The following is a 27,104-nucleotide window of genomic DNA, read 5'->3' on the forward strand; positions in this document are numbered from 1 at the left end:
AATACTGTTAATCTGTTATAGTACGTAATCTACAGAAGTAAACGGTTGGTGGGGGTATGTGTCTACGTTACACTCATATATATATATATATATATATATATATATATATATATATAACCTTGAGATCACAACATTAAGTACTCCTCTTTAGGGAAATTTCATTCCTTTTGGAGCTACAAAATCACAAAAGAGAGGTGCTACCGTACCAGTGAACACCGGTATAATCCTTGCTCATGAGAGTAAATCTGGTAGCTTAAAATGTCAGTTGTCTGATGCAAACACTGAAGATAAGAGTGACAGTTTCTCTGATTTGGTACTCAATTAGCTCAGGCAAATAATAAATGAAAATGGAGAGGGAAGAGTAGCAACTGGGAAGGAAGGTTGAAATATTCCCGATGCTCAGATCCTGTTTTTCTAGAAAAGAATCTTGTTCCTTCAGCAACAACAAAACAAAACTACATCGACACTTCCATATCATTATTCAAAGATGTAGCGGAACAACTTTTCAACTCTACTAGCCCATGAGGAACATATTCCATGCGGGGATTATAACCTACATGCATGCTTTGCCAAATTATGCTAGCAAACGGATGCTTTATTATGAGTGACTGAGTGAGTGTATGACAGTGCAGCATGTACCCCAGACTTGAAACTAGTTTGCCAAAACGTCTGTATCACGGACTATCCTCATAGAGGGGAGTAAAATTGCAGCCACCGGGTTCTTTGCCATACCACCACCTTCATCAATAATCAGCCTTAAGCCTTCAATATGAAGTTTCCCATGATGTCCACTTACAATAACAGTTGGAGTCTTTTTCAGTTCCTATAAGATACCAAAACACCAGCAAACGTCTAGATTTCAGTAACATTCACTACTAGCAAAATAACAACACACGGATTTACTGTAGTTAAAAGCCACAGATATCCGTGTGAAATAGAAATATTAACAGAAATCCGTGTGAAATGAGCATAATCGGGCCCACAATAATTTATACAATAACAATATCAACGGAAATCTGTGTGCATAAACAACAGTCATAGATATCTGTGTAAAAACTAAGAGCAACTCCAACAGCTTCTCTATAATTTTTGTATTATAGGGAAGCAAAAGTCAAAGCTTTAAGCAATTTTTCTTCTTCAACTCCAACAGATTCCCTAGTTTACAGCGATCTCTAAAATCTCCAAATTCTTCCTTAAAATTTTAGAGATTGCTGTAAATTTAGGGAATTTTGTTTTCTCTCTCCTTACTTTCCCTAAAATAGAGAAAGTTATAGGGAATCTGTTGGAGCAAAAGAGGCTCATTTTTCCCTAAAATAGAGAAAAACTAAAATATGGGGAAGCTGTTGGAGTTGCTCTAAGGGGGGTGTATTCATTTAAGAGTCTACAAGATTTTTTTGTATTTTGAAAGTCTATGGGTATTCAATTGAAATTTTAAACAATCCTTTAAAATCTTGATGTATTCAATTAAGATTTAAAATTATCCATTCAAATCTGTAGATATTCAAAAGTATACGGATTTTTAAAGATTTCATTAAATGTTGGATTTTAAAGGATTTTATAGTGTTTTTTATACATATCAAAACTCAAAAACAATCCAACCACTTCCCAAGAGATTTTGATGGATTCTTTCTCACTCAAAAAATGAAGAACCTCTTCACCAAAAAAAGAAAAAAAAGAAAGAAGAAGACGCAGCTCTCAATAGGTGACACTCATCCATTTTGTCTTAGACCTATCTTCCCACTATCCTCCTCTGCCTCTGCCTCTGCCTCTGCTCTCATCTAATAAGTTTTTTATTTTTATCACTATAGCTCTGGAAGCCTTAATCCTTCTAGCTAATTAAGCTCACTTTCAATGGTATTGTTAAGATGATACATACACACATGTTTCTTTTTTTTTTAATCAAACCCGAAGCCGGGTGCCGATATATATACATATATTCATCTAAAACCAGAATAGGCCGTTACATACACACATGTTTCTTTTGTAGATTAGATATGAAATAAATTATGTCATTAGTTTTTGGTTGATTAGTTTTCTTTTATTATTCATATAATACACAACATAAAGAATGGTAGATTGCCATATACATATAAATATATATATATACACACACACACACACACTTACTTTTTTGTCACTGATATAGTATTCTAGTTGGATCCATACATCCATTGCTTTTAAAGAAGAAGAAAGAAAAAAAAATTAACCTATTAAAAACATCATAAGGACTTGTAAAATCTACACAAATACTAGTAAATCAATATATTAGAATCAATCAGAGTCCATATAGAATTTAAACAATCCGTGGATTAAGTAAATCCATGGATTATAAAAACTCAAACAAAATCTTTTAAAATCTGAATTGAATACACCCCCCTAAAATATTTTCACACGGATATTTGTGTGAAAATCAATTCACATTGATTTCTGTACGTATTATAAATTAGTTTATTTCGAAATCATTAATTTTTTATGTTATGTGAATTATGGAGGGACGGATTTCGGTTACAATAAGTATTTGATACAGATATCTGTGTGAAAAGAACATAATTGAGCCCCACAGTAATTTATACAATAACAATATCGACGGAAATCCGTGTGAATAAACCATAGTAACAGATGTCTGTGTAAACGCTAAAATATTTTTACACGGATATCTGTGTGGAGATCAATTCACACTGATTTCTGTACGTATTAGAAATTAGTTTATTTCGGAATCATTAATTTTGTTTGTTATGTGAATTACGGAGGGATAGATTTCTGTTACAATAAGTATTTGATACAAATTTCTGTGTGAAATGAGTAATACACACGGATTTCCGTGTGAAAATAACAATTAGCTACAGAATTCCGTGTGAAAAAGGAGACTACACACAGAAATCCGTGTGAATAAACAACAGTAACAGATGTCTGTGTAAAAACTAAAACCTTTTCACACGGATATCCGTGTGAAAAAAAACAAGTAGCTACAAAATTCCGTGTGAAAAACAGAAAAAGTATAGGTGTATATAAGGTTGACCACTTATTTGATATTGAAATAACGGCGGATTGAGTTAATTTTTTTACTCAATACCTATTAATACACTATAAATAAATGGGTAATGTCAAATTTATTAATTTTCATTTTTTGGTTCGCACAAAATTCTTATATGTCTACTAATGTGGTATAACTAGTTTATTAGTTGTAAAGAAAAGTATACCTTCCATGAGCAACAATGTGGAGGAAATATATTTTATCAAAATTGACCGTTGGATGTTGTCATGATTAGAATAAATAGTTATGGTCAAAATTTCAGCTATTTTTGTTATCGTTTAGGTCTCGATCTACTAGATCAACCCTGAACCCTAAATACCACATAAAACTAATATGCTCATAACCGCTCATTCGCAACTTATTTTTTCGATCTGTCAGCTCTCATACTCTCATGAATATGAGGTATACCAAATAATATAAAAATTTTGAAAAGTTTATCTCCTCATGGTTTTACTCCCCTTAGGGAAGTATAGGTGTATATAAGGTTAACCACTTTATTTGATATTGAAAGAACGGCGGATTGAGTTAATTTTTTTACACCATACCTATTAGTACGCTATAAATATATGGGTAATGTCAAATTTATCAATTTTTATTTTTTGGATTGCACAAAATTCTTATATGTCTACTAATGTGGTATAACTAGTTTATTAGTTATAATGAAAAGTATACCTTCCACAAGCAACAATGCGTAGGAAATAGACTTTATCAAAATCGACCGTAGGATGTTATCATGATAAGAATAAATGGTTGTGTTCAAAATTTCAGCTATTTTCGTCGTCGTTTGGGTTTCGATCTAGTAGGTCAACCATAAACCTTAAATACTACATAAAACTAATATGCTCATAACCGCTCACTCGTAACTTATTTTTTTGATCTGTAAACTCTCATGCTCTCATGCGTAGAAGCTATATCAACTAATGTAAAAATTTCTGAAATTTTATCTCCTCAAGGGTCGGCTCCCCTTAGGGAGTAAAAGCGTTTAAAGGGTTGACCGGTTTTTGGTACAGACATCTGTGTGAAATGAGTAACACACGAATATCTGTGTGAAATGTTAACACGGAAATCCGTGTGAAAAGAATCATTAGCTACAGAATTCTGTGTGAAAAACTCTATTAGCTACAGAATTCCGTTACAATAAGTTTTTAGTACAGAATTCTCTGTGAAATGAGCAACACACGAATATCAGTGAAAAATGTAGACACAGATATATGTGTGAATAGACCAATTAGCTACTAAATTCCGTGTGAAAAAATAGAATAGAGACAGAATTCCGTGTAAACAATAATTAACATGACAGTTATATATTACCGAGATGGGGAGTGCTATATACACACTCACTTGAGTGTGTATAAGCCACACTCAGACAAGTGTCAACTTCTCATGGCTTTCTACTATTTAATTACACAATAATAATTAATGCTACTTTGAATTTATTTTTTTCCATCTCTACCCCCAACTATATTTCTCCCTCCATTTTTTACTTTGCCTCCACTATCTATTTCTAGATAGAACGCTGAATAGCTAGAACCCATTTTAATCAAAACCCATGTGATTGTGAAAATGCTTATAACAAAAAATGGGTACCACTTAATAGCCTATTACGAGCATTATAAAACACTATATAATCAAACAAACTAGCCTCTCCATTCTTGACTTATTCGGCTACAATGATGCTGCATTTATTAGTAATAGCAGCTATTCAAGTACTAACATTTAGCAAACTTAGTTGGTAAGGTATTATAAGATCCTTTTTTTCTTCAACCATTAAGATCAACAAAAAATAAGAACAGTAAAATAAGATCTTTATTTCCATTAATGTTTTGCAAAATTACATCAGAAAAAAATCTACTATTTAACCAATTTTCACTGCCTGAGAATAACCATCAAGGCTAATTGGACTATAAATGATAGCAGGTCAATTAACTGATTTCCTACAATCATGTCAAATAAAAAAGGAAATCAGGTATATAAGAGTAAGAATTACCTCACAATAGAGTACCGATTTAATTAAGGACCATCATGAGTATATATCAGTACCAACTACTGACACAAAAATCACATAAATTAATTAAGAATCTTACCTCAATGTAAAAGGCAAGCCACAGAAGTAACTAATATAGCTGGAAATTGCATCTAAGAAGCTTGTTCTTTTTTCTTTCTAAATCAGGGATCTAAAAGTTTACTTTGAGGTAATTAATTAAGCCCTCAGGCGCGGGAAAATTGAAGCTTTAATTGGCTTGTGACGGAAAAGGAAAGTAGAAAGAAGAAGGTCTGTATATATGTTTTCCAAAACAGGGGTAGAGATGGAAAAAAATAAATTCAAAGTTGCATTAATTATTATTGTGTAATTAAATAGTGGAAAGCCATGAGAAGTTGACACTTGTCTGAGTGTGGCTCACACACACTCAAGTGAGTGTGTATATAGCACTCCCCTACCGAGATAAATACACACGGATATCAGTGGTAAATATATATGTATTTCACACGGATTTTCGTGGTAAATTTTTTCCCGCTCACTTTTTTGGAACAAATTCAATTTCCCTCCCCTAGTAGTTTTAGACTTTTAGTCTCACACGCTCTCTCTCTCTCTCTCTGACCCTTTTCGGTTTTTCTTAGCCGATTAAACTTTCTCCCTCTCTCATCTCTCCCTCACCTGCAAACCAAGAAAAACAGAAAGCCTCAAGATCTGTTTTCTCTCTCCTCCGACACCCATTTCCGGTCACCACCGTGACTCACCTCCACCATCACGGACCTCACCGACCTTCGACGAGTTTAAAGCAGCCTCCTTGACTTCCGGCAACAATCGACATGCCGACGCTGCTCACTTCCACTGTCAAGCACCGCCTCCCTCCACTCCATTGCTCGCCTCCAGCGTCAAGCACCGCCTCCCTCCAGTCCATCCTTCCCTCTTCTCTGTGCCGGCGTCTCTTCCTCCACCCAGGAAATTGGCCGGCACCGACATGATTTCTGCATATACACAAATTTTGTAGTTTGAGTTTATTTTTAACCATTCTGTTATGTTGACAGTTTATTTGAAGAGGGAGGTGATTGGGAAAGGAAGAATCGCTTGAAGGTATATGAAGGCTTGTACTCCATGTCCACTCGAAATTTTAAGAAGGCAGCCGATTTGTTCCTGGATTCCATTTCTACCTTCACCACTTACGAAATATTTCCCTATGACATTTTCATATTTTATACCGTCCTGACAAGCATTATATCTTTGGACAGAGTTTCTTTAAAACAGAAGGTATATTGTTTGTTACCAAGTGTTTGTGATTTTACATTCTTGGTGTATATGTTCGTATTAATTCATTAGGTAATAGGCATGCATATGTGAATTTTACACTTTGGTGTGAGTTTTTTTGTGATATGGCTTTAATTTCTGGTTTGAAGTATCGAAATATAGGGATATATGGATTCTTGAAATTACGGATTTCTTGATTGTTTGTGGCTGATCAGCTTGGCATTGAATGTGGTCTGGGGTTTTGCTCAAATCAGTTTTAGTTGCTCTGCTCTTAACCATTGAAATTATTTCTTGACTATTGTAATTTAGGGATTTCATGACTCTTGAAATGCGTAAAATGTAGCTTGATTCTTTGGAGCGTATCTTAGCTTTCCATTTGCTGTAGCTTGTCAACAAAAGGAGGTTGAATCCATGGGACCAATTGCAAAGCGTTGGAGAATCAGAAGTAAAAGTGTGTTACATATATTGAGATATGGAGGCCCTTGGTTGAAGAGAAGAGCTGGGTTAGGCATGGGTATGGTTGCAGCCTATAATCCAAGTTTCCATTATCTCATTGAATCTCATGGTTTTATTGAAGAGGATGCAAAATCTTTTACAATTTCTTTACTTCTTTAATGTAAAACACTTCATTGTAAATGTTTGAAGTATGTTTATTGTAAAGAAATAAAAGTATTATTATGTTCAGGTTGCAAATTAATTAGCAGAAATATATTTTTTTTAAATGCCGTCACTATTACACACTGAAATCAGTGTGAGATAAGAGTATATGGATTTCACACGGAAATCCGTGTCAATAAGGTTATAAGTTTTGACACAGTAATCAGTATGAATTGTATTTCACACAGATATCAGTGTGAAATTGAGTTTACATATTTGGTACAGAAATCCGTGTGAAATAGAGTTGTTCACACGGATTGCGTTCCATTCCGGTAATTTATATTTATGGAATTATAGTGGGGCCCACCTAACCTTTTCACACGGACAACCCCCCTCCAAACCACACGGTAACTCAATCTGTGCGTGTACCGTGGGTAAAAGCTATCACACACTGAAATCCGTGTGAGAAAGTCTTATTACCCACAGATTTTAATTTGTGGGTAATTGTTGTTTTGCTAGTAGTGATTCCAATAGTATGAGGATATATAACAAATCTCAGTTAATCCAGACAACTGAAATTTTTTATCAAGAATAAATATTGAAATTCATGGATTATCTTGGGCCCCTATATAGGGAAAGTTTCACTAAAGAGGATTAGCGATATCAAGGGGCTTTTCCGATTATAGGCATTGCACATTTGAGTATGCATTCTCTTACACGCGGTTGATTGCCAACGACGTAAAACAAGCGCATGCTGCTGGCAATCTACCAGCTATAAGAAAATGCACGCTTGTCTGCTGATAAAAAGAGGTATAGAAGTAATAGAACCAAACTAAGAAAATGATGGTAATAGAACCATCACCTCTGGTATATTCCACACATCTTTCCTGCCAGCAAGAGCCTCTATCTTAGGTACCCGAGTATCCCTGGCTTTCAGAAACTCCAACTGTTGTTTGACATCTTTATCTTTCTCCAAACCGGCATGCACAGCAATCAATTTACAGTGTTTGGTTTCACCCTCAATCTCTACACAGACATCATCCTGGAAAAAATGCACATCATTAAGACCCACTAAGCTTCATCATTTGTTCTCAATGACTGCATTCTGCTTCAGAACACACAAAAAATGGGAAAGCGAAGCCATTTAAATTTTCCTCTCAATTTTACACAATGACTCTAATCAAATGCTCTTTAGTGTCGTAAAAAATTTAGATGCGAGCAAGTAAAACAAGCCTGACCTCTTCATGCACCCAAACCATATCGGCAAGAAACTTTTTATGATCATCAGGAACTGCCTTCACCAGATCTGGCCATAAGAATTGTTCCATTTCAGAAAGTCACAAAACAAAATCATATCAGTGGATTTACTGAGAAAGCACACTAACCAATCCAACTATAGCTAGACAACTAGTTAGAAGTACTGAATAGCACAATGATACATCCATAATTTGGCAAACCAAGATTCAAACTTATCACTTGCAATGGTGTATAGCGGAAAATCATACAATTCAGAGACAAATGAAATAGCCATGGATTGCCCAAAAATGCATCAAACAAAATGGTTTCGTTGCCAAATTGAACCAAGAGTCACTCAACTGAAAAACAGTTGATGGCCACCGAAAGTTTTAAATTGTGTAAATTCAATGCCACGCAAGAACTCAAGTTACTGAATTATATACAAAGTAACACAACGAGACGCTTAATCATGAATAAACCAATTATTGGCACCGGCCAAACGCTACTGAATGTACACAACGATACATTCACAATTCGGCAAACCAAGATTCAAAGTTTCAAACTTTCACAGGTGTACAGCAGAAAATCCAACTGATCTGAATTCAAAACCGTCATACAATCAAGAGACATATGAAATAGCCATGGATTAACCCAAAATGCATCAGACAAAATGGTTTCACTGCCACTCCACTGAAAAAACCGTTAATGACTACAGAAAGATTTAAGATATGTAAATTTAACACTACACAAGCAATTAAAGTTACTGAATACTACACTTAGTAACGCAATGAGACATTAATGACTCAACAAACCAAGAGTGTCACTTGCAAAATGCAACCGAAAGTAGCTGAAATTCCAACAACCAATTTCCATCACCAAATCGCAGATTGAACCAACAATTGAAACTTTGAACCATCACCAATTTCCCTCCCAAATCATACCGGCAGAGCCATGAGGCACTCCATAGGACTCAAAAGTGGGCCCAGCATCATAAATGGAACCCTGGTACTCAGTCCCCTTAGCCTTATTAAACCCCTTCATACTTCCAGCCCATCTCCTCCCCTGCAAGTGCATTCCCTCGTACCCCTCGCCCTTAAACCACCCTTCTCTCTCCTCATTGTCCCCGAACTCCTTCCACCCCTCCCGGAACTCGGACCCGTCCGGCGGCGGAGGCAGGACTCTCAAGAAGCCGGCGAAGGCGAACTCGTGGTTTCCGGCGATGAAGACGTGTTTCTGACGTGGGTATCTGGAGGGGAGGGAAATGAGGAAGTCGAGGACTTTGTTGGTGTCTGGGCCGCGGTCGCAGTAGTCGCCGAGGAAGATGACGAGGGCGGTGGCGAAGTCTGAAGAGGGGATGGAGGATTCGAGATTGGACCAGAGGTTTTGGAGCTTGGTGTGGAAGCCGTGGACGTCGCCGATGCAGCAGACTAGTCTGGGTTTTGGGTCCGACATGGTTTTGGTTTTCCGGTAAAGGGTGCTGAGATTTGGTACAAATGAATGTGGAAAGTTGCTCGGAGGTTGAACTGTATTAGATACTTGGGCTAATTCAAATGGAAAGACAAATTAATTGAAATACATTTCATTCATTGATGCCCATAATGGAGCCGTTGTGTACAATATAAGGTGATCTCACATTCGGTTCTGTCACAAGGACAGAGGTTCTGTCATAAGGACAGGGACAACTAAGTAGGAAGACAAAATAACGCAACAACACTGAGGACAAAAGATGGCAGGTTAGTCAGAGCTGCAGCAGTGCCTGGAGATCTTCAAATGAAAGTTACAGGATGCACTTCGTAATTGGGCTTGGGCCTAGAGATTAAGAGCAGGGTTTGGGTGTGACCCTAACAAGTCCCGCCCCCTTAGAAGAAGGCCTGACCTCAGGCCTTGAAATCTGGAAAGTGGTTGAGGATGGTTTGGGCTTCCTCCCAAGTGGAGTCCTCAACTGGAAGACCAGCCCACTGAACTAACCATTTGGTGATGGTTTTGTGACGGCGCCGTTCCACCTGCATATCTAGGACCTTCAGGGGAACCCAAGAGAGAGAGCCATCGTGTTCGAGCGGTGGAAGGGCGGTAGAGACAGAGACCTGATCACCCACCTTTTTCTTCAAGAGTGAAACATGGAACACAGGGTGGATCTTGGAATTGGGTGGCAACTTGAGGCGGTAGGCGACCTTTCCGATGCGCACGGCGATCTAGTATGGCCCGTAGAACCTGGGGGCGAGTTTGTGAGTGGGGTGGCGGACCACCGACTGTTGCCGGTAAGGGCTTGAGGAAGACCCAATCACCCTCGGAGAACTCAAGGATGGAGTATTCTCCTTATTCTAGTATTTTTCGCCTCCATTATTGATATTCTTATTTAACTCTTCAATTTGTTGCTTATAATTCTTAATTAGAATTTTAACTTGGCAAAATTTAACTAGAATTCGAAGAATGATAGTTGCGTACAGAATCATTTTTTTTTTTGGTAAGCAAAAGTTTAGGTAAGAGGGAGCCTCCCTACACTACCAGAGCCAGGGCAAACTTACGACCTCAACCTAACAGGACTTATGAAACTGGCCAGTGTTCCAGCCCAGCCCATTAGTATGGAATTATGCAGGACATTTTCTTGATTGTCCACCAAATGAGAGATTGTTGGTAGCGGGGATCGAACTTGTGTAGGTTTATACCTCAAATCCGCCATTGCCAACTGAACCAACTCTCATTGGCTGCGTACGGAATCTTTAGACCTCACATAAAACATAAAGAAAGCAATCAACTCATTTTTAGAAGGTAAATCAAGACGTTGATGAATACCCTGGCTAGAGAAGAGGCAGATTTATCTGAGATTAGTTCTATAATTAATGATTGTCGTCATTACATGGAGGCTTTATATTTTGTTTTTCTTTGACATATCTTTCGTGAAGTAAATGGTGTTGCAAATAGGCTTGCACACCTTACTGGATCATCTTTGTTAGATGAATATTGGATAGATGACACTTTTGATATTATTTAGGATATTTTTATTGAGGATGGTTGTATTGCTACACGAGGTTTAGGCTTCATGTCCATCTCGTTGTACTCTCCAAACTTAAGTAATAATATTATGGGTCGGAGGACTACTACTCCAACCTAACAGGAGCCTTTACAATACTGTTAATCTGTTATAGCACGTAATCTACAGCAGTAAACGGTTGGTGGGGGTATGTGTCTACGTTACACTCATATATATATATAACCTTGAGATCACAACATTAAGTACTCCCCTTTAGGGAAGTTTCTCTGATTTGGTACTCAATTAGCTCAGACAAATAATAAATGAAGATGGAGAGGGAAGAGTAGCAACTGGGAAGGAAGGTTGAAATATTCCCGATGCTCAGATCCTGTTTTTCTAGAAAAGAATCTTGTTCCTTCAGCAACAACAAAACAAAACTACATCGACACTTCCATATCATTATTCAAAGATGTAGCGGAACAACTTTTCAACTCTACTAGCCCATGAGGAACATATTCCATGCGGGGATTATAACCTACATGCTTTGCCAAATTATGCTAGCAAACGGATGCTTTATTATGAGTGACTGAGTGAGTGTATGACAGTGCAGCATGTACCCCAGACTTGAAACTAGTTTGCCAAAACGTCTGTATCACGGATTATTTTCATAGAGGGGAGTAAAATTGCAGCCACTGGGTTCTTTGCCATACCATCGCCTTCATCAATAATCAGCCTTAAGCCTTCAATATGAAGTTTCCCATGATGTCCACTTACAATAACAGTTTGAGTCTTTTTCAGTTCCTATAAGATACCAAAACACCAGCAAACGTCTAGATTTCAGTAACATTTCAATAGTATTAGGATATATAGACAAATGAAAATCTTTATCAAGAATAATAAAAATAGAAATTCAGGGAATAAAAGAACCTTAGTCTCCTAAATCAGGAAAGTTTCAATAAAGAGGATAAGCAATATCAAGGGATTTTCCGTTATAGGAATTCCTATAAGCGAATGCACATTTGAGTATGCATTCTCTTACATGCGGTTGATTGCCAACGACGTAAAACAAGCGCATGCTGTTGGCAATCCACGAGCTATAAGAAAATGCACGCTTTGTCTAGAACCATCACCTCTGGTATATTCCACACGTCTTTCCTGCCACTCAGAGCCTTTATCTTAGGTACCCGAGTATCTCTGGCTTTCAGAAACTCCAACTGTTGTTTGACATCTTTATCTTTCTCCAAACCGGCGTGCACGGCAATCAATTTACAGTGTTTGGTTTCACCCTCAATCTCTACACAGACATCATCCTGGAAAAAATGCACATCATCAATACTCACTAAGCTTCATCATTTGTTCTCAATTACTGCATTCCGCTTCAGAACACACAAAAAATGGGAAAGCAAAGCCATTTAAATTTTCCTCTCAATTTTACACAATGACTCTAATCAAATGCTCTTTAGTGTCGTAAAAAATTTAGATGCGAGCAAGTAAAACAAGCCTGACCTCTTCATGCACCCAAACCATATCGGCAAGAAACTTCTTATGATCATCAGGAACTGCCTTCACCAGATCTGGCCATAAGAATTGTTCCAATTCAAAAAGTCACAATTTGAAATCATATCAGTGGATTTACTGAGGAAGCACACTAACCAATCCAAGTATAGACAACTAGTTCGAAGTACTGAATAGCAAAATGATACATCCATAATTTGGCAAACCAAGATTCAAACCTATCACTCGTACATGGAAGGTTGTGAGTTCGACTCACAAAAGACTAGGTGTAATATTTGAATTGTTTATCTGATAAAAATAAAAAATAAGAAAGATTGTCACTTGCCTAATTGGACTGAATGTAGCTGAAATTCAACAACCAAAACACACAATCAATTTCCAATCACACTAGTCAACCAGATTCAATAAACAGAATAATCAACCAAATCAAACACCGAGCGCGCTGCAACCAAAATCATACCCGCAGAGCCATGAGGCACCCCATAAGACTCAAAAGTGGGCCGAGCTTTATAAACGGAACCCTGGTACTCAGTCCCTTTAGCCTTATTAAACCCCTTCGTACTCCCAGCCCATCTCCTCCCCTGCAAGTGCATTCCCTCGTACCCCTCGCCCTTGAACCACCCTTCTCTCTCCTCATTGTCCTCGAACTCCTTCCACCCCTCCCGGAACTCGGACCCGTCCGGCGGCGGAGGCAGGACCCGCAAGAAGCCGGCGAAGGCGAAGTCGTGGTTTCCGGCGATGAAGACGTGTTTCTGATGCGGGTATCTGGAGGGGAGGGAAATGAGGAAGTCGAGGACTTTGTTGGTGTCTGGGCCGCGGTCGCAGTAGTCGCCGAGGAAGATGACGAGGGCGGTGGCGAAGTCTGAAGAGGGGATGGAGATTTCGAGATTGGACCAGAGGTTTTGGAGCTTGGTGTGGAAGCCGTGGACGTCGCCGATGCAGCAGACTAGTCTGGGTTTTGGGTCTGACATGGTTTTGGTCTTCCGGTGAAGGACTTTGGTTTTTTTTTTTTTTTGAGAAAAAGGACTTTGGTTAAACGAATGTGGAAAGTTGCTACAATTTGTTTTGTAGTTTCATTTTTTTACAAAACAAAGGGAAAAATTCACCAACGGTGTCTGGACACTTAGGGGACTTTCAGAATGATACCTGAACTTACAAAGTTATCAATGTGATACCTGGACTCTTTTTTGCGTATCAACATCGTACCTATGACCAATTTCCGTAACGGCTCCGTGACAGAAATTGGCCGTAGGTATCACATTGATACGAAAAAATAAGTCCAGGTATCACATTGATAACTTTGTAAGTTCAGGTATCATTCTGAAAGTCCCTAAGTGTCCAGACACCGTTGGTGAATTTTTCCCAATTTTGCACGTGCGATGCACGTGAGTCACTTAATGAAGACAAAATGGCCGATTTACCCTCAAATTCTTTCTTTCTTTTCTTTTCTTTTTTTCTTTATTCTTCTTTCTTTCTTCTTCTTCTTTTCTGGTTTCTTCTTCCCCTGATTTGAATCATCAAGATTCAAATCATCTTGCTCGTCCGATTCCCACCGCCGATCGCCGATCAAACACCGCCGCTGCGTCTGAATCCACCTTCATGCACCACAGATGTTTCTGGTTCCCCCAACTTCAAATCCTATAGTAAATTGAAATTGTGCATTGAGGCTTCACCACTCACTCCGAGTTCATCCCTGCCGCCGTCGCCAATGACTTGACCACAACAACCTCCACCACCGCACAACAACGTCGTCCTCCGCTGCTTCTCGATTGGGTTTGGGGATAAGGACTGCTTCTTCCTCCACCGCTAGCGAAATCGTGGAGGCTCAAGGCCACATTCTAAGGACCACCGGCTGGAAGGACCGCCACAGCAAAGTTTGCACCACCAAAGGCCCCAGGGACCGCAGCATCAGGCTCGTCGCCCACACCGCCATTCAATTCTACGACATGCAGGACTGGCTTGGATACGACCAGCCTAGCAAGGTCGTCGATTGGCTAATCAAGAAAGCCAATGCCGCAATCAACGAGCTCGACTAGCTGCCACCGTGGAACCCAAACTAAATTTATGTTCATACAACATTTTCTCCGACGATGCCGATATCCGCCGCGCAGGACACGCAGAACGTGAGCCTTAATTTCTCGATGGTGGAGGCTCCGAGTTCTTTGTCTACTAATCGGCGAGGCACAATGGTGGGTAGCAGCGGAGTGGCGAAGCTGGTGAATAAGAACAGCTCGAATTTTCTGCATGTGAGGATGGTGTGGAGGCCGAAGTTGTTAATCTTTGTCTGCCTAAAATTGCCTCTGATCGAAGTTGGGCTAGAGGCCGAAGTTGTCGGCTAAACCGATGAACTTGCAGGTGAAGATGGTGTGGAGGTGGTGTTGCATGTCGGGAACGAAGGAGAGGATGGAGGGGTGGGATTGGAGCTGTGATTTGAGAGTGGAGGGCTGGCGGGGTCTGAGTTTCTGATCAATGGTGTATAAAAGGGGGTCGGAGGAGAGAACGAGAATGGTGGTGGTCAAGTCATTGGCGGCAGCGGCGGGGATGAACTCGGAGTGAGCGGTGAAGCCTCAATGCACAATTTCAATTTGCTATAGGATTTGAAGTTGGGGGAACCAGAAACATCTGTGGTGCATGAAGGTGGATTGAGACGCAACGGCGGTGTTTGATCGGCGATCGGCGGTGGGAATAGGACGAGCAAGATGATTTGAATCTTGATGATTCAAATCAGGGGAAGAAGAAACCAGAAAAGAAGAAGAAGAAAGAAAGAAAGAAAGAAAGAAAGAAGAATAAAGAAAAAAAGAAAAGAAAAGAAAGAAAGAATTTGAGGGTAAATCGGTCATTTTGTCTTCATTAAGTGACTCACGTGCATCGCACGTGCAAAATTGGGAAAAATTCACCAACGGTGTCTGGACACTTAGGGACTTTCAGAATGATACCTGAACTTACAAAGTTATCAATGTGATACCTGGACTCATTTTTTCGTATCAATGTGATACCTACGGCCAATTTCCGTAACGGAGCCGTTACGGAAATTGGTCATAGGTACGACGTTGATACGAAAAAATGAGTCCAGGTATCACATTGATAACTTTGTAAGTTCAGGTATCATTCTGAAAGTCCCCTAAGTGTCCAGACACCGTTGGTGAATTTTTCCCCAAAACAAATCTTTTTAAATGAAGCTACAAGACAATTTCATTGTAAGGATCTTGGACTGAGTCCAAGCACTTGCATCCGGATGTCATCACACCTCAGAAGATTCCAAACATGAAAATTTGATACCTCAAGCTCAAATTTATTGCTGTTTAAGGATATCTCTATTTGTGTTTGGCCCAAACTCTAGGTTACTTGACCTAGTGGTAATAGGATTTAATTAGAAGGATCTAGAATCCTAATCAATGTAGAATTACTTTCCTTGTTTGATTGAGATTCTATGCATTGTAATCCTCTATATAAAGAGGCCCCTATTATCAATGAGAATACACAGCAAATTCCTCTCAATTTCAGTTTTTCTACAACACGTTATCAGCACGAGCCCTAACCCTAGCTTTAGAAACCAAAACCCCAGAAATTGATCAAGCTCCACCGGATTAGCCTTGCCTACGCTACTACTGTCCCCGCGTCGTAACTCAACGCTAACCCTACCAGGTTAGCCTCGCTGCCCCTGTAGCACCCGCAAGCCCTGCTTGCCTTCCACCTTCGTGCGCACTCGCCTGCCCTTGCGACCGCGACTCACCAGCGACCCCGCAGCTTCCTCGCTACCCCGCGGCATCTCCGCAGCGTCCTCGCAGCCCCGCTGCATCTCTGTAGTTTCCTCGCGGCCCCGCGACAGCCCCGCAGCATCCTCGCTGCCCCGCGACATCTCCGCAGCGGCCTCGCGGCATCCCCACAGCATATCTGCAACGACCCCCGCGACTCCGCATTCCCGTGACTCGCCCGCGACCGCGCGACCACAGCACCCCTAAGCTCGCTTGCTGCCCCCGCAGCCCTACGCTCACCCGCTACCCCAGCAGCCTATCCCCGCAGCCTGTTTTCCAACATGCGCGTGTTCTCAAGCGCTGAATCAACAAGTAAGTCTTTGAGATTAAAGTTCCCGTTTTTGAGTTTTTCTCCTTTTTCTCTTCTTTTCTCGGGGACTTGCAACATCCCTTCTTCTACCCCCCTTTCTTCTTCATAGGGGAGACCAATAGCCGAACTGTGGGGGTTCGTGCTCACTCCAAGCTTGGAGCTTGTGGAGTCCTCCAAACTTAGAGTTTGTAGAGAATTTATGATCGACCACTTGCATCATTGTTTCGATCTAATCCAATCCCTCTTGGAATCGAATTTCTTGGAAGCGACTACGCTCGGAAATCCCTAATTTCTTGGAAGCGACTCCACTCAGAAATTTTTTATGTTTTCGTGGTAGCCTTACACGCTTCGAAACTAACCCTAATTCCTTGTTCTCTTTCAGGATGAGTAACCTGAACAAATTGGACTTTGCTCCATTGGGAACAACTGGCTCTGGATATCACAGGTGGGTTCGTGATGTCCGCCAGCATCTCAAGGCCGATGGAATCCTGGATATGATTCTCGAGCCTAGCCAGGACGTGCTAACTGTTGAGCAAGCTCAAGCTTCGGAAGCAAATTGAGCAGCCTTAGAGGCAAATAAGGCGAAAGCCATCATCCTAATGACTCGTCATATGGATGATTCGCTCCAATACGAGTGTATGAATGAAGAAGACCCCAGAAGGCTGTGGGTCTCACTCGAAGATAGATTTGGCAATGTCCGTGACTCCCTGCTTCCTGACCTAGAAGTGAGATGGCATAGCCTCCACCTCTGTGATTTCAAGTCAATTCTTGACTACAACTCGGAAGTACTTCGCATTAAATTCTTAATGGAATTCTGTGGTAAAGAGATCACACATGCGATGTTGATTGAGAAGACTCTCTCCACTTTCCCCGTCTCTGCATTGATGGTTGCTAAGAACTATCGAATCGATGTTAATGCAAGACGAATCACAAGGTTTCATGAGCTCATTGGAGCTATGAATGTCTCTGAAAAGCATGACAACATCCTCGTGAAGAACTATAATTCGAGATCAGTGGAAATAGAGAATATTTCGGAATCCAATTATAGTCGTGCCTCTAAGAGAAGGCGCCAAGAGCAAAACCCTAACATTAGGGATACTTCTGGACTTTCTGGTCCATATAATCGCTCTACTTGGGAAGGTAATCGCCAAAATAGGCGAACACGGAACCGAAGAGGTCAACGTGGAAAGAGAGAGGGAGGCAACGCCTCTGGCCATGTTGGTGGCTCCACCAACACTAAGAGCCATCCTAATGACGCTTTCAAAGCGCCTCAATCAATGGAGTTTGAGCAAAGAGATGTATGTTCTCAATGTTGAGTGTCTGATCATTGGGCACACATTTGTAGAGCTCGTGAAGAAATTGTCACCGCCTACAAAACATATTGTGAAGCAAGAGAAGCTCACTATGTAGAACAAGAAGATCAAGAAGATGATCTAGAGTGAAGGGTTGAAGACTACGAATCTGGCTGGGATCAATAGATCGCCAATTCTGTTTAAGTCTTTATTTTCCAAGAGATGTAGGCAATTGCCATATTATTTTTGTAGTAGATGCCTATGGTTTAGTCTTTCTTCAAAGTAGGCGTACTCAATGTAAATGTGATGTCTAGGAAGGTTTTGAGATAAGTGGTAATTAAGCGAGCTTTGCTCCACCGACATCTCCCTACTCACCTGGTCACATTTGCGTTGGAATTACCGAAAGAAGTTAGATGACTACCATTGTTTTGCATTAGCTAAGCATTTGGATTAGATTCTCCTAATGGTTAAGAGACAATGATGTACTCCGTTGGCTTATGAATAAAATTTTGAGTTCTTTTCATTATGACTCCATTTTGATTCATGAGCATGTTACTTTGTGACTACGATGGCTGGGCCATCAGTATTAATTCAAGGACATGGAATAGCCCAAGTTCTCTTTGCCAAATGGCACCTTGATTAATGTCACAGAAACTCTCTACGCTCCTAGGGCAACTCGCACCTATGGATAGCCAACGGATTCCATGCGAAAACGCATGTAGAGAACAGAAATGAGTTCCTTTGTAATGCCTCTAATGATTGCGAACGAAGGCGCATCTTAGAGAAGTTTATGTGTCTCTCTAGTGGACTCTATGTCACTATTCGAGCTATTAAATCCAATAAAGTTATGAGAGAAGATCTCTTGGATTTAGACACATATTGGCTTCGTCTCGACAGGATAAGTCACCCTGGTCATGATATGGTGATCCGTCTACTAAAGACTTCACATGGACACCCTCGAGCGAAATGAAGCAAGAATCAAAAATTGGTTCCTGGACTTAGCAAGACCGCAACAATTGCAGCATCTGGCGCTGCAGCTGTCTTGGGGCGCCATATGGCCGCCCAAGTCCCTTGTGACAACGCCATATATGGCGCTACCCATGGCCATGACGCCATGGATGTCAATCCCCATGGTTATAATGCCATGGATGCCACTTCCCATGGTCATGACACCATGATGGGTGATGTAGTCACAAACTTTGCTTCAATATGCGTTTCAAACGCTCAGGCCCAACCAAAACTCTCCTTGGTTGCTTCTAAGGCCTCTCGCTCATTTTACAAAGCCACTTCCTTAGGAAAATTAGGACTGAGACCGTCCTATGCAAAGGATATGAAAATACTCATTATGTTCTTACATAGAATCCGTAGGGATTCTGTGGACTGATTCCACCAACTTGCGGACGTTTAAATATCTCATGATGTTGGTTGATATGCAAACACGCTGGTCACGTGTTGTGCCATTGTCCACTTGTAATGCTGCTTATGAAACACTCCTAGCACACATCATATGACAACGGGCTCACTCCCCGAATCATCCTATTCAGTCAATTGGATTTGACTATGCTAGTGAGTTTACATCGAAGACTTTCTATAGTTATTGCATTTGGGACTGATGTTGGACATCATATTCCCATGAGCACACCCAAATGGTCTCGCGGAAACGACTACGATGGTAGTCCGGACATTGGTAATGCGCACCAATATCCGCCTGGGGTGATGCAATATCGCATGCAGCTATGCTAATTCGCCTACGACCTACCGCCACTCAATGTCTCTCTGCGTTACAGCTAGTGACTGGGTACAAGTATTTTGTACTTACGCAGCACATTTGAGTGAGCCATTTATGTGCCAATTGCGCCGCCACAGCGCTCTATAATGGGTCCTTACAGACGAATGAGCAACTCAGTTGGATTTGAGACTCCAACAATCGTCCGCCACTTAATGCCCTTGCTAGGCGATCTCCTTACCGCTAGATTTGTGGATGTTACTTTGATGAGACAGTCTTCCCGTCGTTAGGGGGAGATACGAACACGAATGTTCAACAGGAACGACAGGAATTGTCGTAGTCTGTCCCCACTATGTCTCATCTCGATCCCTGTTAAAGTGACGAGATCACACAAATATGCTGCAAACATGTCTGCAAGGATGGACGTCCCTACGAGAGGACGTAGCACCACCCTACACAGAGGTAGGCATGGCGCCAACGCCATAGAGAGTGGCACTCTGGCGTTACAGGCCATGGCCCCAGCTAGGATGCATGGGAGGCCCGTGGGTTCGAAGGATACTTTGGCACATTCCAATCCTTTGATCATCAAGACTCAAAATCCGTCTCATGAGTATCTTCCGGGTTATGGTTATCGTTGGGGGACGCCTCTACGTTAGAACCCTATTCCTGAGAATATAGAACTCTATGAAACTTACACTAGTGTACATGAGATGTGGGATAGAAACTCCATCATAATTGATGATGTAGTCGCGCATTTCGTTGCGCATGAGTTTGTTGAGTCTGATGATATCGAACCACGCTCCGTTGATGAATGAATGCCAACGTAGAGAGATTTGGCCCAAATGGAAAGATGCGATCCAGGTTAAGATGGATTCTCTAACGAAGAGGAAGGTTTTCTGAGCTAGTGATGCCAACACCTCCTGACATAAAACCTATTGACTAATGGGTCTTCGTTAGAAAGCGTGATGAGAAAAAGAGATGGCAATCTCGCCTTATGGCGCAAGGCTTCTCACAAAACGCCCTGGAATCGACTACGATGAGACATATTCTCTCGTAATGGATGTCATTGCACTCCACTACCTTGTCAGTTTGGTAGTTTTCGAATAACTGAACATGCAGCTTACAAATGTGGTCACTACGTATCTCTATGGGGATCTAGATACGGAATATACATGAAGGTTCATGGTGAACTTCATTTACCCAAGTCAAGTGGCTCTAGACCACGGAGCGCGTTACAAAGAGGTTGAAACGCTCACTAAAGTGACTACTTGATTGGGAAGGGATATGCCCACGCGTTTCCATAACAAGTTTCGGATTCTATCGCGGTTCATGTTGGACATGATCTTCATTAGAAGCCCTTAAAGAGTTAAGGGAAACCGCTGAACACTAGAAATCCGAGTTTGAGATGAAGGATTTTGGGAGAACACGATTATGTCTCGGTTTGGAACTTGAGCATCGTGTTGATAGATGCTTAGGCATTTTGACAAGGTCAAACCTTCAAGCACCCCCATGATCGTCCGTAGTCTTGATCCTGAAAAGGATCCTCTTCGTTCAAAGGATGATGACAAAGATGCGCTAGGGGCAGAAATGCCCTAGTTAAGTACAATATGCGCATTATTGTACTTAGCTCCATGCACAAGACCGGACATCTCATATATTGTGAACTTGTTAGCTAGATATAGCTCTGCACCAACGCGACGCCATTGGATTGGTGTAAAAGATATCTTTCGATACTTGAGATGTACGATTGATATGGGCTTGTTCTATCCCTACAAAGAGATGATGGATTCGGACCCATCACACACCAGGAACGCCGCCAACACTGGCCTGCGTCCCCTCTCCCCATCCCAAAACGAAGTTAGCGTTTTGGAAGGTTTTGCTGATGCTGGGTATCTCTCTGACCTACACAAAGGTCATTCCCAAACTGGTTAAGTGTTCACCATGGGTAAAGACTGCGATATCTTGGAGGTCTACAGAATAGACCCTAGTCGCTATATCTTCGGACCATGCAGAGACTATTGCTCTTCACGAAGAGATTCGTGAATGTATATGGATTGGATCCATAATTACGCATGTTCGAACAATTGTGGTTTGAAGTCTACCATAGATGAGCCTACGAGCATTTAGGATAATGCAGCTTGTTTTGAACAAATGAAGTAAGGCTACATCAAAGCGACAACACCAAGCTTAATCAGCAACAACAGACTCTCCTCAAGATCAAAATGAACTAGGTTCGATCTGAGGACAGTGTGGCAGACTTGCTCACTAAGTCATTGCCTAAATTCCACTTTCGAGAAACATGTTGGTAGCATCGTTTACGGAAGTTATCCGAACTCCCATGACCGTAGTCATCAGGGGGAGATGCAGACATCAGGGGGAGATGTCTACATGTATGGTCTCGAAATGTGAAGGGTGTGTTGTGCTCTTTTTCCCCTTCGACCGAGGTTATTTTTGTCCCACTGGGTTTTTGTTACTCGGCAAGGTTTTTAACGAGGCAACGAGAGAAGCACCGCGTTTGGACAACACAAGGGGGAGTGTTTAAGGATATCTCTATTTGTGTTTGGCCCAAACTCTAGGTTACTTGACCTAGTGGTAATAGGATTTAATTAGAAGGATCTAGAATCCTAATCAATGTAGAATTACTTTCCTTGTATGATTGAGATTCTATGCATTGTAATCCTCTATATAAAGAGGCCCCTATTATCAATGAGAATACACAGCAAATTCCTCTCAATTTCAGTTTTTCTACAACAATTGTAACGTAATATATATAGAACTGATTAATCATTACATCAAATCATTACTAATATATTTAAATGTTTCGTTTTAAATAAAACTATAAGACAATTTGATCGTAAGGATTTTGGACTCTCTAACCACTGGCACTAGAACTAGCACATGAAACCACACTTGGTTTCCAAACATGAAACTTTGATACCTCAAACTCAGATTGAGAGGTATGATTATGGTAACGTAATATATACGGACGGAACTGACTGACCATTACATAACAAATTGCGGATCCGGCTTCTCTACTAGAAAAAATATTGCTAGGATCTGCTTGGAAAACCATGTGAGCCCGCCACGTCAACCCAATGCAATCTAATGGCTGTCAAACTGACAGCAAATGTGGGATAAGAAAAAGCAAACGGCCCACTAACGTTAGTGTTTTTTCAAGTTTCCCCCTAACAATTTTCATTCTTCCCTCCACTTAGACTTCCTCTTCCTCACGGCTGAAACGTTTCTCACTCTTCCTATTTACCCTTTGGTCTCAATCCAAACTTCATTCATCTTTGGGTGCTGGTGCTTTGAACTTTCATCATTTAGGTATGTGTATCTAGCTCTATGCCTTCACATTTTTATTTTTATTTATGTTAATTCCTTTATATTGATCTTAGCCCATTTAGATTTTTAGTTCTGGGTTTTGGTTTTTTGAAATCTCAGCTTTGTAGTCTTGGGTAAGATATACAGTACATCAAGTTATTTAGAGCTGTGCTGACTACTTTTTTGTGTACAATTGGAAAGCAGCTGGAACAATTATTATTATTTTTTTTTGAAGAAATTCTGCTGCATTTTTGATTAGTTACTTCCAGTTGATTCGACAGCTAGCCAAGCAATTGGAGCAATTAATTTTTTGAAACACTACTGCAATTAAGTTTTGCTCCACTGAGTAGTGTGCAACTAGAATGTAAAAAGTTAAAACATTATCTTCTGTTAGTAATATGTAATATCTAATCATATCAAATTATAATCTCGGATTATATACTCTGCTCTCTGTTCTTATTCTTTATAATTATTGTCATTACTCACTGATCATTGATTATAGATGTTTATGGTTATTGTGATTACTCATTGATCATTGATTATGCTTTCACTCTTCTTTAAAGCACATGAAGATAACTTCTAGCGTCATGAGTAAAACTCTATTTGATTTCAGTTTGTATTATCATGAAGATAACTTCTAGCTTCTCATAATTATTCAACCCAATAACTATCTCAGCAACATACTTGAATTCAACTTATACAATATAATGCCAATAAAAACATGATTTCATTCATAACTATAAATTCCGCGGCAAAGCGCGGAAATATTTTCTAGTATATTAAAGGAAAAGGAAAATAGTTAATACATACAGATTCATTACTGCCTACTTTCTGATTAAACTTCAATTTATTCTCAAAAAAAAAAAAAAAAAAGATTAAACTTCAATTTAAATACATCATGAGCAAGCAGATGGATTGAATTTGAACCACTGGTACTCAGCTCTCTAACTGACGAATACACCAAAATCCAAAAGAGCACAAAGCAGACTAGTCGGAGGGCAACAGCGACGAGACAAGGGATGCCCTAGAAAATTGGTGCTCTGTACAAAGCTACCCATGAAGAGGAGTATCAATCTACAAAAAGTATTTCATCCGGTCATCTCTTCTCATTGCATTGTATACAGCTTGGACCTGGACATAACAATAAAATGGCAACACAATTATGTTGGTCAGATGTCAATCGATTCAAACACAAATCTATGAAGATATATTCCATCCATCATAGATACATGGCAATAATATTGACAATTAAAAGTGTGAGGCAGGGAGCGAGGGAGGGGAAGACCTGTTCACTAGAAATGACTTGAACAGGACCAATGTTTACAGACACATATTTGCCTCCTGATGATAGCTTCTGCTTGACACGACCCTGTCATAACACATTTGCATGCATCATTTGCTGGGAATTCAACTTATCCACTTGACAAACAAATCTATGAAAACATAATCAGAAATTCAAACCTGTTGTTGATTCAAAATAGGCAACAAAAGTGTTAAAACCCCACAGATTGCAGTAAGATGTTGCATCATTTTACTACTTTCTAAAGCAGGCATTGGCTTTTATAAAGTATATCATAATATTATCTGTTTACAGATAAATATCAACCTATGATTCCGAGAATGATGACTGAGCCAAGAGGACGAAGATTTCATGTACTTCAAGATAATAATCCCATCGAAAATCATGTCAATCGAAAATATAGTTGGCTGTATGAGAGAGCATGGAAGCAAAGATAATAATTTCGGCAGGAAACTAGTCTGTTTTTTTTCACCATCATATTAAGTTCCAGTGTCTAAACTTCTTAATGCATTCTCAATTTGGCTATAGCCTAGAGAGAGTATACCCACTTGGCTGTCTTGTTCCTTATACCCTGAACTATTGGTTAACATTGTTCAGTTCACATCAAAAGAGCTGACTAGGGTTATGATCTCAGGGAAAAGCCTCCATACTGCATTATGGCCAACAGGGCTATCCACCTTACATAATGAATGATTGGACAAAGGAGTAACAGGGCTAGTCAGTTCCTTGAAAAACACATGCAGCCTACCCCATTCCTTGCAGTTCTAACGCAACTTAAAACCCAGCATAGCATAAGTTCAACATCATTTCTAACACGAGTCATGCGTTGCCATTTTTCAACTTTAACCTTGCAAGAAGATACTCCTCATTGCAACACATTCACTTATTATCCGGCATTAGATTAGCATTGTAATACTCTTTCTCTAGGTACAAGTGACAAGAAGCATCTCTAAACGGCTACCCCGATTCACTTATATCAGTCCGTGCATTCACATACTTCAGAATTGAACCCTAAAAGGCTAAAACAAATTGTTGATGGCCAATTCATGTCTAGTCTCAATCAAACTACTCTACTGTACAACCCACGGAGATCAATATATTCAATGCAATCCTTATTATGTACAAAAATTTCAACCAGAAGCTTGCAAACACACATGCATCATAACAGTCCATCAATATTCTATCGAAAGATCGAAAATTATTGGCAGCCGGAAATAGGAAAACGTATACCTCAAGGACGGGTTATTGAATTACGGATTCAACAGCAACAACCATAGCCTGCACAAAATCATCCCCTCCGCTTCCAATCGCAGTGAATCCTCTAACAGTTGGGTACGAACTTACCTTAAATCAAAATTTACCCAGAATCTCATTAAACTTATTAATCCCTCATCAACTTAAATCCCTAACGCAAAGTAAACTTATCTTACCCAAGACTACAAAGCTGAGATTTCAAAGAACCAAAACCCAGAACTAAAAATCTAAATGGGCTAAGATCAATATAAAGGAAATTAACATAAATAAAAATAAAAATGTGAAGGCATAGAGCTAGATACACATACCTAAATGATGAAAGTTCAAAGCACCAGCACCCAAAGATGAATGAAGTTTGGATTGAGACCAAAGGGTAAATAGGAAGAGTGAGAAACGTTTCAGCCGTGAGGAAGAGGAAGTCTATGTGGAGGGAAGAGTGAAAATTGTTAGGGGGGAACTTGAAAAAAACACTAACGTTAGTTAGTGGGCCGTTTGCTTTTTTCTTATCCCACATTTGCTGTTAGTTTGACAGCCATTAGATTGCATTGGGCTGACGTGGCGGGCTCACATGGTTTTCCAAGCAGATCCTAGCAATACTTTTTCTAGTAGAGAAGCCGGATCCACAAATTGCAATCCACAGAAAAAGTAAACATTAGTAAATTTTTGAATGTGTTACGATTGGGAGGAGAAATTTAAAACCGGAAAAGTATAGAGGTCCACAACAGATTAGTGGTTGCACCTTGCACACACTCGATTAATAAGGCCTTATTAAGTGCCAACAAGTAAGACAGAAAGAAAAGGTTTATCAACCAATATCAAATTTTTGAGTTCGTTGCTTCTTTAACAAATTTTCAAGATATATGCATCCTAAAACTGGATTTTCTCCCCAGAGGTTGGCTGTTTCCATCTTAATCAGATGAAATAGTAGTTAGCTTAATTTTGTATTATGTAGAATCTTTAACTGAAGCTTCTGACATTATTCATCTTTGGTATTGTCTTGGTCACTGTTATCATCATCATCATCTATTTCTTCTTTGGTATATAACCATGGAACCACAAACACCAGAGAAGAAGGAAAAAGAAGCAGAGTCTACTATAGAAGAACCACCAAGGGCTAGCTGCTGTAGGCGAGCGTTGTGAGATATGTGGCGCCAGTCACAGTCCTGTAACATGCACGTACATATGATGACATTGACCTAGACTCTCTAGTAGGAAGTGATGTGGAGTTACCAGAGGGATTTACAAGGGCATCATTGCACTACAGTACCAAGGTGAATGGTTAACGCGTTCGAGGACGTGCTGTTCGTGATGTTTCCATGGTTTGTTTTCGTTGTTATAAGTTTGGTGAGCACCGGCCCGAAAGCATTGCTGGCCGGTACTGGGGTCAGTCTGACGGTTTGCAAGAACATCATTGTGTTTACTCTGTAGGTTGATCATAACTATTTCATTCAGTTTGATCCCAGAATTTGTATTTGAGCTGGAAAGTTCTAATGTCTCCCTCGCTGTCATTTCTCCATGGTGCAGATCATATGCAACTAGAATA

The 27,104-nt window shown here is 40.2% G+C and overlaps 2 protein-coding genes and 1 pseudogene across 3 annotated transcripts; all 3 read right to left on the reverse strand.

The window, feature by feature from the left end:
• Positions 1-376: 376 nt before the first annotated feature.
• LOC133721096 (tyrosine-protein phosphatase RLPH2-like) lies at positions 377-9,566 on the reverse strand. Its single transcript, XM_062147620.1, has 4 exons — positions 9,056-9,566; positions 8,117-8,184; positions 7,741-7,920; positions 377-823 (listed from the first exon to the last, which is right to left on the reverse strand). The coding sequence occupies exons 1-4, from the start codon at positions 9,564-9,566 to the stop codon at positions 653-655; spliced, it is 930 nt and encodes a 309-aa protein (XP_062003604.1). The 3' UTR covers positions 377-652.
• A 105-nt stretch (positions 9,567-9,671) lies between these two features.
• LOC133721094 (tyrosine-protein phosphatase RLPH2-like) lies at positions 9,672-13,657 on the reverse strand. Of its 2 annotated transcripts, none has more exons than XM_062147619.1 (4): positions 13,061-13,653; positions 12,592-12,659; positions 12,216-12,395; positions 9,672-11,886 (listed from the first exon to the last, which is right to left on the reverse strand). In XM_062147619.1, exons 1-4 carry the CDS (start codon positions 13,569-13,571, stop codon positions 11,716-11,718), a joined length of 930 nt encoding a protein of 309 aa, XP_062003603.1. In that variant the 5' UTR covers positions 13,572-13,653; the 3' UTR covers positions 9,672-11,715. The 2 variants fall into 2 exon arrangements, 1 of the variants encoding a protein (XP_062003603.1); XR_009852062.1 differs by having other exon boundaries at positions 11,745-11,886; positions 12,125-12,395; positions 13,061-13,657.
• Positions 13,658-23,715: 10,058 nt separating this feature from the next.
• LOC133722908 (uncharacterized) lies at positions 23,716-26,733 on the reverse strand (annotated as a pseudogene).
• Between the last annotated feature and the right edge of the window lie 371 nt (positions 26,734-27,104).

The sequence above is a fragment of the Rosa rugosa genome, chromosome 7, assembly GCF_958449725.1.
Source record: "Rosa rugosa chromosome 7, drRosRugo1.1, whole genome shotgun sequence".
Classification (NCBI taxonomy): Eukaryota; Viridiplantae; Streptophyta; class Magnoliopsida; order Rosales; family Rosaceae; genus Rosa; species Rosa rugosa.

Excerpts from the sequence above, each read along its gene's own strand:
- LOC133721096 (XM_062147620.1), bottom strand. The coding sequence starts at position 9,566 with ATGTCGGACCCAAAACCCAGACTAGTCTGCTGCATCGGCGACGTCCAC. Across the intron at positions 7,921-8,116 it reads TGGTTTGGGTGCATGAAGAG|GATGATGTCTGTGTAGAGAT; the intron begins GTCAGGCTTGTT and ends CATTTTTTCCAG. Across the intron at positions 824-7,740 it reads ATGTGTGGAATATACCAGAG|GAACTGAAAAAGACTCCAAC; the intron begins GTGATGGTTCTA and ends GGTATCTTATAG.
- LOC133721094 (XM_062147619.1), bottom strand. The coding sequence starts at position 13,571 with ATGTCAGACCCAAAACCCAGACTAGTCTGCTGCATCGGCGACGTCCAC. Across the intron at positions 12,660-13,060 it reads GGTGCCTCATGGCTCTGCGG|ATCTGGTGAAGGCAGTTCCT; the intron begins GTATGATTTTGG and ends TCTTATGGCCAG. Across the intron at positions 11,887-12,215 it reads ACGTGTGGAATATACCAGAG|GAACTGAAAAAGACTCAAAC; the intron begins GTGATGGTTCTA and ends GGTATCTTATAG.